Source organism: Symphalangus syndactylus, chromosome 5, assembly GCF_028878055.3.
Source record: "Symphalangus syndactylus isolate Jambi chromosome 5, NHGRI_mSymSyn1-v2.1_pri, whole genome shotgun sequence".
Lineage (NCBI taxonomy): Eukaryota > Metazoa > Chordata > Mammalia > Primates > Hylobatidae > Symphalangus > Symphalangus syndactylus.
In genome coordinates, this window is record NC_072427.2 from 92,861,905 (window position 1) to 92,875,848 (window position 13,944).

The 13,944-nt window shown below is 36.5% G+C and overlaps 1 protein-coding gene across 16 annotated transcripts in view; it reads right to left on the bottom strand.

Annotated features, from left to right (window-relative positions):
• DYRK1A (dual specificity tyrosine phosphorylation regulated kinase 1A) overlaps positions 1 to 13,944 on the bottom strand; it is a 150,065-nt gene that overhangs the window by 94,217 nt on the left and 41,904 nt on the right. For all 16 annotated transcript variants that reach the window (XM_063639276.1, XM_055279688.2, XM_063639274.1 and 13 more), the window contains exon 2: positions 1,103 to 1,188. In XM_063639276.1, coding sequence (XP_063495346.1) covers positions 1,103 to 1,112 — 10 coding nt within the window. In that variant the 5' untranslated portion in view covers positions 1,113 to 1,188. The remainder of the gene's footprint in view (positions 1 to 1,102; positions 1,189 to 13,944) is intronic.

The following is a 13,944-nucleotide window of genomic DNA, read 5'->3' on the forward strand; positions in this document are numbered from 1 at the left end:
AAAATGGTGACTTCTACATGAACGTAAAGTATTATATAATCTCTAATTTAATTTATAAATATATTCAAGCACATTTCTTCATACAAAATGGTACACCGAAACATTTTTTTTAAATCTTAAAATCATAAAATGATTATTTTTCCTCTAGACAAAACCCAGATCGCCAAAAATAAAAACCAATCACAAAAACTACACCAATGATATAATTAGGCATCTGTTAGGTATCAGTTCAAAATTTATATAAATTTTCTTTTCCAGTTAGCAATCACATTTTCAAACGTTTATAAATATAATCAAATAAGACTCTCTGACAGAGTTTCAAATGTAAGTCACTTAGTTCAACAAAATGCCTTATAATATGTCTAATTTAAGAACATTTAAGTTCAAAAGTTATTAACACTTTATACATTAGCTGCACTACATTTTCAGGAATTTGAACATAGCCACGTATGGAATAGCCTCCAGTTTCCCATGTATAAGATCACCTCAATTAATTATAGAGCAATCAAAAAATACTTTCAAAAATGCCTTCACACTGCTTCTTCTGTATAAAAATACAAATGACAAAAGGATAAGAGGGGGAGGGTGGGAAGAAAGGAAATGGGAGGCAGGGATATTGGGAACAAGGAAAAAAATAAACAAAATCCCAGAGCATATCTTTTTAAGAAACCATATGTATGGGTACAATATCCTTAATTTAATTGTCAGTCTTTTTGATGATATCCTACTAACACCTACTCCCATAAAAGATTTGCCATATTCTAATAGAGTTCTGGGGGAGACATGCATTCAACCATAAAGGTGACTGTGTTATTTACATTATTAACAGAATTATTCCAATTCCCACCAAAATATTACCTCTTGAAAAGCCTAAGTGCTAGCAATTACTATGCTGTATTTGTAATAACACCACTATAAATCACTGATTATCAATCTGAGTTCAAAAGTAAGTTTAACAAATAGCCCAACTACCTTTGCATTTACTGATCTACAATTCCCCCCACTAACTGCTATTTATCAGAAAGCTCCCCCATTCAAAATAGACCATCAATTCCCACATTCTCTTAGCCAGAGTTTTACTGTATTTCAAAACTTGAGTCACCTGTATGCATCGTCTTCTTTCAAGTCTCATATCATCCTGATGGGGTGGGGGAAGGGAGGGAAGAGTCCAGCGGCAAAACTATAACACTGTGTGAAGAAAAACAGATTATGATAAGACATAATGATGCAAGACAATTACCCCAATTGAGGAATATCTAACATAACTACAATCCCAAAACATATAAAATAAAATTACTGCAAATTTGCAAAATTCATTTCCTAACATTTAAACTTACTTAAAATAAATTTTCCTTAGTCTTCAATAATCAAAATCAACTATATATAAAATATATTCAATTGTCAGAGAAAAGAAAAACAGTTCCAAAATGTGCCTACCAGCACGGAAAATTTCAGGTATTTTCTAGGTATCAAATAAACCTGAATATTCCACTATTCAATTTATCTGGGGAAAAAACTCCACATTTTGTAATTTTCATCAGTTTACAAATCAAGATGAACACGAATTCACTTTCATAGTAGTTTACTATTAAGACAGAGATAATGAAAGTTACTTTATAGGAAAAACATGTCAATCTACCAATGTTATCTGTAAATTAAGTTCTGAGACATTTCTCACAACTGCTCCCCTAAGTCCACAAGCCCTCTTGCTCTCCAAGTGGTTTCTCTTATTTTACTGTAATTCTTTTACAGTACTTCCTATTTATTGCTTCCACTGATAACTCATGGTTGACCAGAAAAATTCATAATGACTTACAGGAAAATGAAAGTAATCTCAGTGTTGTCAACTGATATCAGCAGAAGAGGTAAAGACAAGTACGGGTTAAAATCCAACTTCTAAAGGAGTTGAGTGAAAAATTTATGTTTTAAATTGATACTGTGGAATTTAATTCAAGGAATATTTTAAATAGAACAACGCTGCATGTGTTGGCCAAGTTCCTATGCCAGCCTCATGAAAACTACTGACTCCAAGAGATGTTCCTGGTCAAGGGCACTGGGGCCGCTGCAGAAGAAATACCAAAACTTCTTCAATTCTACATCCTCCAGACAAATTCTAAAATAAGCTGTTTTCCTTTATTAGCACCCTCTCAACTCCCAATGCCTCCAATTCCTAAATTTCACATGTCATCCCAATCATCCTGCTTAATATTAAATCCTTTTCCCTAAGTTGTTTTACACTCCTAAATTACTATACAGAGCTCCTACTGCCTCAGTATAGTTCATTTCAGGTAAGCAAAAGAAAGAAACCAACTGGACTAAAATAATTCACACTAAGATTTGCAATTTCCAACAACCATTATAGTTTGCCCAAATAAATCTCTTACTGGTAGAATTCCAACTGGTGCTACAAGTGGGTCATAATATAGATTTGAGTCTATACTTATTGCCTCAAAATATTTCTGCTTTTCATTTATCTCTCCTTACACTTTTGAACACCCAGGTTCTTTAAAAGCTCCAACTTTGTACTCCAAATAACAGCAATACTAAACACTTCACTGGAAAAGAACCTCAGAGACAATATGAGTTATTTTTAAATTAGGAATTGTGTCTGAAATCTTTGCCTATATTCCAGATTCCATTCCTGAAGAACTACCATTCCAATTCAAATGCCTGTTATGGTATTACATTAAACACTAGACCTACAACCAGCTGGTGTCATACTGTGGGGGGTGTATGACTAGATGGATGAATGAACACTAGAGTGCTGCATCAGAATAGTTTTATTTGTAAAAATAATTGAATCAAGATTATCTTTACTCGAAGGACATCATTTTCTAATAAATTTTCCCCTAAAATGGTCAGTCTTTAAAATTATGACATGAACTATGGGGAAAGAAAATATAATTCAATCTCTAGCTATGAACTATATAATCAAATCCTTTAGGCTCTCAACATCATATTCTTCACCCAGAAAATGTTACAATGCTACTTACACCTCGCCAATTTCGATAGAAGTAGATATTACTGACACAAAAGTTCTTTATAAGTAGAATCAAATAAGATGTCAGTATTCTTTATTAAAAATTGTTAGAGATTAGATTATTTCATTACTATTTTAAAAACCTAAAGGTAAGAAATACACATCAAAATTTCTGACACCTTTTTGAAACATTATCCATTAATCGTTACTCATTTGAAAGGCCACCTAAAGTATCTCTGAGTTACATAATTTTCTGCTGACTCACACAGCAACCAAACCATCATATGCTGAGTAACAATAAACTCCAAAATCTTGACCTTGGATTACTTTAAATAAGGACTCTTAGTGATTATTCCATATATCCTTCCTTCAGGCTAGTCACTTTTCAAAAACAAAAATGTTAATACGAGGTCAGAGTTTTTATATGACAATAAGCAGATAATTCCACACACCAAATGTGCTTTGCAGATAAGCTACAGATATGATTTTCTTCTTAAAGAAGCTTAAAAATCTAGACAGTCATATTTTCATTTTTTTGAGAAAAATATAGAGTATATTTTTCATCATTTCCCTCACAAACGGAGCCATTCACAAACTATGGAGTAACAATCAAATGCTAATGACAAACATCTCTCTTTACCACAGGAACCTCTCATGATCTTCAAATCTTTTACAGCATGTTCTAGCTCAGTTTGCCAAAGGCAATGTGATGGTCTACGAACAATCCAGGAACTGAGCTTACATGGTTTTTTGAAGTTAAACTTACAAACCATATTTTTCGTTGTCTTAAAATCACTGCATAAAATTAATCTACAGCATATCTTCAGGGACAGGACAATTTCCACAGGCTGTTAAACACATGGTATACTCAGGTAGGTACTGAGCTTAGTCTCTTGGTGTCTGTATCCCACAGGCAGGGGTGGGGGAGAAAGTCATCTAATTAAAAGCACTAAGATTTGTAAAAAAATAAAAAAATAAAAAAAAAGAAAATAAAAAAAAAAAACAAGGCCGGGAGCAGTGGCTCACACCTGTAATCCCAGCACTCTGGGAGGCCGAGGTGGGCGTATCACCTGAGGTCGGGAGTTCAAGACCAGCCTGATCAATACAGAGAAACCCCATCTCCACTAAAAATACAAAAAAAATTAGCTGGGCGTGGTGGCGCATCCCTGTAATCCCAGCTACTCAGTAGGCTGAGGCAGGAGAATTGCTTGAACTCAGGAGGCAGAGGTTGCAGTGAACCAAGATCGTGCCATTGCACTCCAGCCTGGGCAACAAGAGGGAAACTCTGTCTCCAAAAAAATGTATATATACTAATCAACAGAGATACAGAATGTAAGACTGGGACTGAAATGAATGCATCAGCATGACAGGCAAGTTCAGATTAACCCAGGAGCTAATAAACTAAATGGCAGGTGCAATATGTTCTCTAATGTGACAATGTTTTGTAATGACACCAAACTAAAAACTATATCTAATTTCAAAATAACTATAGTAGTATGAAGTATTAAAAGTAGCAGATGAAAAAAAATCAGTATGATACAAGAAGCTTCAAAAGTACTAGTTAAGTACTACCTCATTTCTTAAGCTGGGAGAAAATACCAAGTTGTTTTTTATTACTTCATTTTATATGTTACATAAATTCTTACATATTTCACAATTTACAAAATTTAGCCCATATTAAAAGATAAAATACAGTGCACACCGGGATCTAAAAAGATAGCTCAGAAGATGCCCATTAAAAATAAGCAACAACCGAAAAGCTACAAAATAGAAATCAAGAAAAACTAGATCTAAAATTAGATTCCATAAATTAAACTTATGTCATTATCTAAAATTTATACACTGTTAACTAACATTCTCTTATAAACTTTGGCTCATTTACGCTAACGAATTAGTGACAGAAGAAAGTACTTTTTCCATATAGTAATTTTAGAAATAATTTTCTAGAATTATAATAGCCAAGGGAGTCAAAGGGAAAATAGAAGTATCAGTTTTGATGCCTAACACACAAGGAAAAAAAATCTCTTATTTCCAATAAAATAATCAAGCAGCATTACAGAGAAAAAGCAATTATATAGGAGGATTTCAAGTGAAATCCTAAAAACCCAGAACATTTATCACTCCCCTCAAAACCCTAGAAAACACTTACAGTCTTTAAAAACAATAATAATAAAAAAAAAAAAGGCCAAAAAACACAAGACTTTATAAAGAATATTGCACCAAAATGGTTAGTAAAACTATGGGGAAATGAACATTTGTGCAACACTTACTATCTATGCGCCAACCACTTGGCTAAAGCACTTTATAGACGTTGACACATTTGACCTCCTAACAGCCCTACAAGTAGGAAGTGTTACTTCCATTTCATCAACAGGGAAAGCAAGGGTCAGAAGGATTAACTGGGCTAAGGTCACAGTTTGTGAACTATGGTCCCACATTAAAGTTCACTATGCCAAGATACCACTCATTAAGGATCACTGAAATAGCTGTGAGAAAATACAGAGATGCAAGAACCCCCAAGTGTCTAAGTCTGATTTTAGCCCCTATATGCACTACTCTGCATCAACCACCCTAAACATGAAAAAACAAGAGCTCATTAGCAGTAATTACTTGAAAAAGGCATTTAATTTAGAACAGAATACTAAATTTCCCCAAAAGTTCATCTAGTAGAAAAATTTTGATTCCAGCATATAACAGATTGCTATATTTTCCCTTTACCAAAAACATTTTAGGCCGGACACAGCAGCTCATGCCTGTAATCCCAGAACTTTGGGAGGCAGAGGGATCTGCTTTGGGATCGCTTGAGCCCAGGAGTTGGAGACCAGCCTGGGCAACATGGCAAAACCCCATCTCTACCCCAAAAAATAAAAAACCTGGTTGGGTGTGGTGGTGCAGCCTGTAGTCCCAGCTAATAAGGAGGCTAACGTGGGAGGATCATCCGATTCCAGGAAGTCAAGGCTGCAGTGAGACCTGATCATGCCACTGCACTCCAGCCTGGGCAACAGAGTGAGATCCTGTCTCAAAAAGAAAAAAAACATATATATATTAAAGGAGACAAACTGAAAAGAAGGTAAAAACCAATAGCAGATGAGTCAATTTTGCATTAAAACCTTGGTCAAGGTCAAAGAACATGTGGGATTATAAACACGGGTGCTGGACTATACTACTCCAATGGCATTTTGGAGGTGGAATAGCTGAAATTTGTGTTAAAGAGGCTAGAAGCATGTGTTTTCTCATGCAGTTATGTGAAAAGAACTACGGAGAAGGTTTAAGAACTAAAAGCTGAGCAGATTAAACGAGTTTTGCCCCAAATTTTGGCTATCTCAACCATCAACTCAGTATCTCTGAGACCACATCTGGGCCTGAAAGACAAAATCAGGCACTGAGTATTTGGACATGCCAACAAACAGAGGAAAACAGGAGGGAAATGCCTCATAGGCACATTACCTGCAACAATACATAATGCACTGACACATCATTTCTAAAACTGAAGGGGAGAAACAGAAGTTTCTGGGGGTAAGTTATCATCAGTAAGTGTAAAGTAATAGTACAGGTACCCTGTTACTAATTCAAAATATGTAAACTACCACTGATATTCTATTTTGCTTGCTGTCCTCTGTCTTCCTTTAGAATGCGAAAACATTTACAATGATTTGCACAGGTTTGTATGACCTTCAAGTCTATCAACTGTTTATCTAGTCTCTTGTGAATAGATATTCTCAAAAATGAATTCTCAGACCACAGAGCTTTTCGGGAACCTGACTCCCACTACTAGAAAGTGACTGCTCTATCAAGTAGACACTAGAAAGTACCCCTATCACATGCAGACCTAGGTTCCAAAGGCTCATTTCTAAGACAGTTGGTTAAAAGTCTACATTAAGAACTACTTTAGTATGTAGTATGTAAAGCCAACTTTTATAAGGCGGGCTTGTTCCAGGCCCAGAAGACCTCAGTGAACTGAGTTCGAAAGTCCCAGTTATGTTTCAGTGCATGAGACGACTTATCTTTAATGGGCACTGGTATATATCTTCTACTTTAAACCACTAAACCCTATAATTACAAAAAGTAAGTACCACTATCATTCCCATTGTCCAGGTGAGAAAACTAAGGCACAAAGAAGTGAGGTGAAGCCATCCCAAGTCACACACAACTAATGGTAGAGAGATATTCAAATCCAAGCAAACTGACTACTAAGCCACTGCTTTTGGCCATATTAAACTGAATCTACCATTTCCCCTACTCAAAAAGGGAGGAAACAGCAGGAAAAACAGGGAAAAAATCCACTTCTCCTTTCTGTATTCTCAGTCTTGGTTAACAGGTGTCACCATCAGCCCAATCTCCCAAGGGCAAAAACTGTATTACCTTTGCACCAACCTAATAAAATTCCACCACCCAAAATTTGGTGTTGGAATCTCTGCTCCTTAAAAATATATATACATACATACATATCTTTATATCAACAATTTATATTTGCATCATCATTTTACCAGGTGCATAGTACTCCATTGCAAAGATGTAAATGCATTTTAAGCAAACACCTATTGAGGGTACGTGGCTTGTTTCTAATTTTCACTAGCATGAATTTTAATCTTATAGCCTGCTTCTTCCCCTCTGCTAACAGGAACTAAGAGCAAAGTGGTATGAAGAAAACACCAAGAGCCATGAAGACAAGTCCTTTAACTGATATGCTTGCTTAAGGATGTTCTTTTATGTCACCTACACAAAATGTACTCAAACTTTCTATTATTCAAATCAATTCTAGATCTTAAGAGGAACTTAAAAGAGGTGGCCCAATGACCCTCTAGGTGCTCTGGGAAATCAAAGCTGAGATCCAGCGCTTAGTGCTATCTATTGTAACGTTTCCCTCACTAACCTGAACATCTAGGGTAATCTCATTTATGTATATATTCCCTAACAAAGCAGTATCTATCAGACAGAAGACATTCAGAAAGAATATGTTGGATCAGTAACCTGCAAGCCCTTCTCGTAACTAGCTTATAAGAAATGCACTGGAAAACTGCCTTGCTCTCTCTCCCTTCCGACAGCACCAACTTTTCCACACAGGATGTTCTATAATACAATATATACACACATATATAATTTATATATAAAATGTTAACATACAATTGATTTGCATGAGTGCATGCATACATATACTTAGTTGGTTATATGTACTTTTACACGTATGTAATTATATATCATTTTATAAACCATTGCCTTTAAATAATCCTTGCATCTCAGAAACACAGAAAAATAACAAGGCCCAGAAATAATCAAAAACACACACTGCATGAATAGCTTACATTTTCTTCCAGTGAGTCTATTACTAAAAGTAGTAAAGTGAGTTCAGTTTTACTTACTTTCCCTCCCACACTTTTGTGGAGTTTACAGAGAAATGCTACCCCCTTAAAAATTCTTAAAATGTATGTTCTTGTATTTCACAACACTAGCTATCCTCCAAATAATTCATGTCTCTTTCACATTTAGCCCTAACCTCAGATGTGACCTCTGGTTCTATCCCCTGGCCCCTTCACTCATTTCTCTATACATCTTTCCCTGCAAAAGAAGTATTTTCAATGGTTTACTCCAAACTAATACTTCAAACTCTCTTCTCTGCTCAAACTTCTCACTCAATATCCAGTCTAACAAGCTGCCGGGTAGCTACCTACAGTGCCACATCCCTGCCTCCATTCTCTCTGCCTACAAGTCCTCATCACATTCCTGCACCACGTGTCATCCACTTGAACTTCCCATCTCTATTCCTGCACCACCATTCTTTCAGTAATTTCATTAGAAGCTGCTGACTTTATCTATTCTAAATGGTCTTACTAAACCCTATCCATTTTCAAAGTGCCTTATGCCTTTCCATTCCTCTCCATGCTCACTTTAGTCACTTGAACCAAGTCCTTAATTCACCTTAAGTATTACAAATGCCTCCTAGAATTAACTATGTCCTAGGCCTGATGGTTATGTCAGAAACTCTAGGGCAGGTTCCCTAAACTACATCAGACTCTACTCCCAAAAATCCTGATTCAGGAAGCCTGGACAAGGACCTAAGAATATGTGTTTTGTTTTAACAAGATGTTACAGATGAATCTTGGACCCAGCGAAGTTTGGGAACTATTGTGCTTAAAAAGCTGTATCCCTTGCCCTAATTTACTTTGCATAAAGCTGCTACACATACTTTTCTGAGACTCAGAACTTTCAACCTGGATTTAACCCCTCTATAATTTAGAAACATATGATCTTATCTTATTCCTCTGAACTCACAGTTCAATGTGACATTCCATAAAGTGCATTTAAGCCCCTTCTGCATTAGTGTTTATTTCTTCTACCTGAAATTTGCCCCTTCTTGCCTATCCATTTTCAAGATCACCTCAATTTGCCTTCACCCAGTTTAAAGTCATTCCAGCCTCTCCTCTTAACTTGCATTTATCTCCTGTTATATTCTGTTAATTATTTGTTATATACTCACTCCAGTGGTATTATCTACTACTTGGTGAAAAGTACCACTAGATCTCATATTTCTGTATCGCAGTACATGTTCAATAAACAGATTGGCACAGCGGAATACAATGAAAATATTGCTTCATGTAGAAAAAGTGGGTTGTAAAGCAGTATGCAGATAAGATGATTGTATTTGTTTTTCAAAAAGAGAACAGTAGTTATGTGCAGGAAAAAAACTGGTGGATTATATACAAAATGTAAATAGTAGTTACCTCGGAAGAGAGACAACTGCAGGGAATTGTCATTCTTATACCTGTATTCTCTAAATTTTCTCAAATGAATGTGTATTTTGTGATGAAATTAAAATCTTAAACCTTAAAATTGTTACCCTGGAATTTTCTCAACCAATAGACATTCTATAAAAATGACTGCCACACTACCATGTCAGTAGTCACACTGTCACAATCCTAATACATACGACATTTGTTAATGTCAACATTTCTACACCTGTACTTCAAATTCCATTGGCCTCACTAAACTGAATATACAATTTCTGGGACTTCATTCACAGACTTGCCAAATCAATTATACATGAGCATGCTATTACTCTACCTGTATTATAGGTGGGGTTTTCTTTGTTTTCTTGTTTTGGTTTGTCCTTTCAGTCAAAACTACAAACCTTCACGTAGTATAACTGTCATTTTTTTGGGGGGGTTGGGGGGAGACAGAGTGTCACTATGGCACTCAAGCTGGAGTGCAATGGCAGGATCTCAGCTCACTGCAACCTTTGCCTCCCGGGTTCAAGCAATTCTCCTGCCTCAGCCGCCTGAGTAGCTGGGATTATATGCACACACCATCACGGCTGGCTAATTTTTTGTATTTTTAGTACAGACAGGGTTTCACCATGTTGGCCAGCTGGTCTCGAACCCCTGATCTCATGATCTACCCACCTCGGCCTCCTAAAATGCTGGGATTACAGGTGTGAGCCACCACGCCTGGCCTTTTTTTTTTTTTTTTTTTTTTAAAGACAGAATCTCACTCTGTCACCCAGGCTGGAGTGCAGTGGCACAATCTCAGCTCGCTAAAACCTCCGCCTCCCAGGCTCAAGCAATTCTCATGCCTCGGCATCCCTAGTAACTGGGATTACAAGTGGGTGCCACCTCGCCCAGATAATTTTTTCTATTTTTAGTAGAGACAGAGTTTCACTGTGATAGTCAGGTTGGTCCCGAACTCTTGTCCTCAAGTGATCTGCCCACCGTGACCTCCCAGAGTGCTGAGATTACAGGCGTGAGCCACAGTGCCCAGCCAACTGTCTTCTATTTTCTGTGTAAGTCCAGGAGACATGCAATAGGTGAGAAAACTGGAATTAACATCAAAATGAGCCGAGTATGGTGGCATTTACCTGTAATCCCAGCTACTGGGGAGGCTGAGGTGGGAAGACTGCTTAAGCCCAGGAATCTGTGGCTGTAGTGACCACCTATGATCGTGCCACTGCACTTCAGCCTGGGTGACAAAGTGAAAGTGTCTCTAAATAAATAATCTTGGGAATAAAGTTCTAGAAATACCTGTAAGACACCATCTTAACCCCTCCTCTCCTTAAGGAGAATAAAATCCTAAATATAATGAAAACTCACCCATTTCAAAGAATTGTCATGATAAACTATTTCAATAGCTTCCAATCCCTAGTCATAAATTATCTCCTAAATTTCTCTACACCAACTTAAGTTCACACTTTTTGCTACATTCTAAAGAAACAGAAAATACCTATACACAGCCTACAAAACACTCTTCATATGCACAAAGACTTATTCCTCAGCTCCTTCTCCAACTGAACAGCAAGACTTTCCATCTCTCTTCTCAAATCTTAACAAACCTCAGTAAATTTTTCCTGCTCAAATCTCATGCTTTCTCAATTTATGATCTCCACAGCTGTACACAGTCTATTTAAGCATGAGTCCTGGCAAATATGGTTGTTCCTATAGCCTTCAAAATAGTTTTTATGTCTGTAGCACAGATTCATGTTCCTTTTGTAGGCCATTCTGCTTCATGTTCAATCTCTAATTTTAGAAATCCATTTCATAACAGAATATACAAAATGTATATACAAAAGTTTATCATTAAAAATTAAATGTTACAAAAAGTAACACAGATATGATGTTGTGTGATCACTTGAATTCTTCTGAAAGCTTCACTACATGAGGGGGGAAGTTATACCATTATATTAGAAAGGACTCAAAGCCTTTCCCAAAGCACAGTTTTAGAAGAGTAAAATAAATACATAGAAAACACTCGAAGAAAGCATTTAAGATTATTCATAATGAATGTCTTTAGCTAATAAAATTCTGAGTAATTACTAATTTTTTATAATTCTCAATGTATTGCAATTTTTATAAATATATACATCTTTTATGAGGAAAAAAATAGTCCAAGAAATTCAGCTTCCATCTTAACATTAAAAAGTCCCTTTCATGAACTGTAACTAGGGGCCCACAATGAATAACCACTAAGTACTTCCAATTTTTTAAACTCCAACAGACTTAAAAAGTTCATGACAATGGACAAATATATTTGTTTTTAAAACTCAGTTAATATCCTGCTAGCTATCACCATCCAAAAATAAGACCCAAAAAAGTGCTTAGCGTTGCTTAATCTGGTATTTGAGGCCCTAAGGCACCAGTGATGCTCCGGAGCCAGCCTGCTCCAGCTGAACTCCTGGCTCCATCACTTATTGCACCCACAGAATTGCTGTATTATCAAAGATGTGGCACCTGTAAACCATTTAAAACAGTGCACAGTAAGTGATCAATACACAGCTGCTTCTTTTTACTGTTATATTTTAAATTACTATTACCTCCACCTTTTCATTCTATCTCCTAGTACACATCTACACTCCAGCCACATGAACAAAGTCCTACTACCTAAATACCACTCTTTTGCTAAGGCTACTCCATGGGTCTTCTTTATCCACCTCTGCCCATAAATGCCACATCCAAACCCAATGCCAGTGCTGTCTCCCCCAGAGCTTCCCACCACATACCTATAGACATGACCCTGGCACAGTAGTATTCATGCCACCATGACCACCCTAACCCCACTCTGCCTTGAACTGCAGGTAACTGCATGCATGTCAGCCTCTAGCCCCTGAAGTGGAAAAAGGCCTGTTCACCTCACCCTCCAGAAGGCTAATAGTCTCAACTACAGCTGACTGTCAATACAGGAGTAAAAGAAAATCATAACCATCAAACCAACTCATCTCCTAAAACATCTACTTTGGTTGCTTTACTGAAACTAATGTGAGTTAAAATTTGTAAATACTGAAGATGAGGTAAGTAAGCACAGTTAAGTGATACTTGCAACCTAATAGTGGAACAAATGAGTTTGCTGTGGTTTAGTTCTATAACTCAATCCAATGCAATGGGCACAAAAGCTAGTACTTTTGCTATAGAGAATGATTGTTCTATGTGCTAAAAAAAATTTTATATAATTATCAACTCTACAGTTTAATCAGATAAATCTTGGGAATGACTCTGGTTTATTTATTTCCTTTTAAATACTAAGCCTCTTTTCTAAAAGGAGTATTTTTAAATGTGGCATTACTTACACTAAAAGCGTTAGAAAATCTGATGGGCAAAACACTGAGAACTGCTGAAGCCAAGAGGCTAGGGACATGGAGAGCTCATTATAGTATTCTCTCCACTTCTGTATACGTTGTAAGTTTCTTGCCATTGAAAGTTCTTCAAAAAATTAAAGCAGGAGTATGTGAGAAAAGTGTCAGAAGTACAGTCATTTTCAAACCACAAAATAAGTGAGCTACTGAACAAAAGAAGCTAACTAAAAGAAATTTAAAGAATCAGTGACACTTTGTGACAAGAGAGCTTACAAACACACCATGACTGAGCAACATGTGTGGGATTTTCTTGTTTCTCTTCTGGGAAAGGGAAAAGGGTTAAAATAGCTTGGGAAACTATTATTCATGAAATGTTTTTAACTAAGTCACTAACAAAGATTTGCCTATGTAAGCTCTGATTTCTGTAACATTTTTTTTTGAAGCATTCATTGTGTTAACACAAATGTAGAGCTGTCATGTGAAACTTTAGGGAGCCGGGGTAAAACTCCCTTTCAGATGTCATCAGCTAGTTTTGAGGGATCGATACAGCTCAAACTTCCTAGTGCCAACCTGGGCAATAGAGACAGATTCCACCACCAGTCTGATCAGCCGCCATTCTCTCACCGCTCTTAGGGGAAAAAAACTGTACATTTTAGCAACCTCCCCCAAAATCTCTTCTTGCTACCCAAAGTCATATTTGATTTTTATCTTCATACTTTTTCATATCATAAACAACACATTCTTCATGATATCTAAGAGATGAATTATACAATTTAACACAGAATTTGTTACATTTAGGGCTAAAAGGTTTTCAATTTCATTTAATTCAAATCAATCCTTTACCAAATGTGGAAAGTGAGGTCTAGAGAGATTATATGCCTTACTTATGAGTATCTGAAAGTAACAAAAA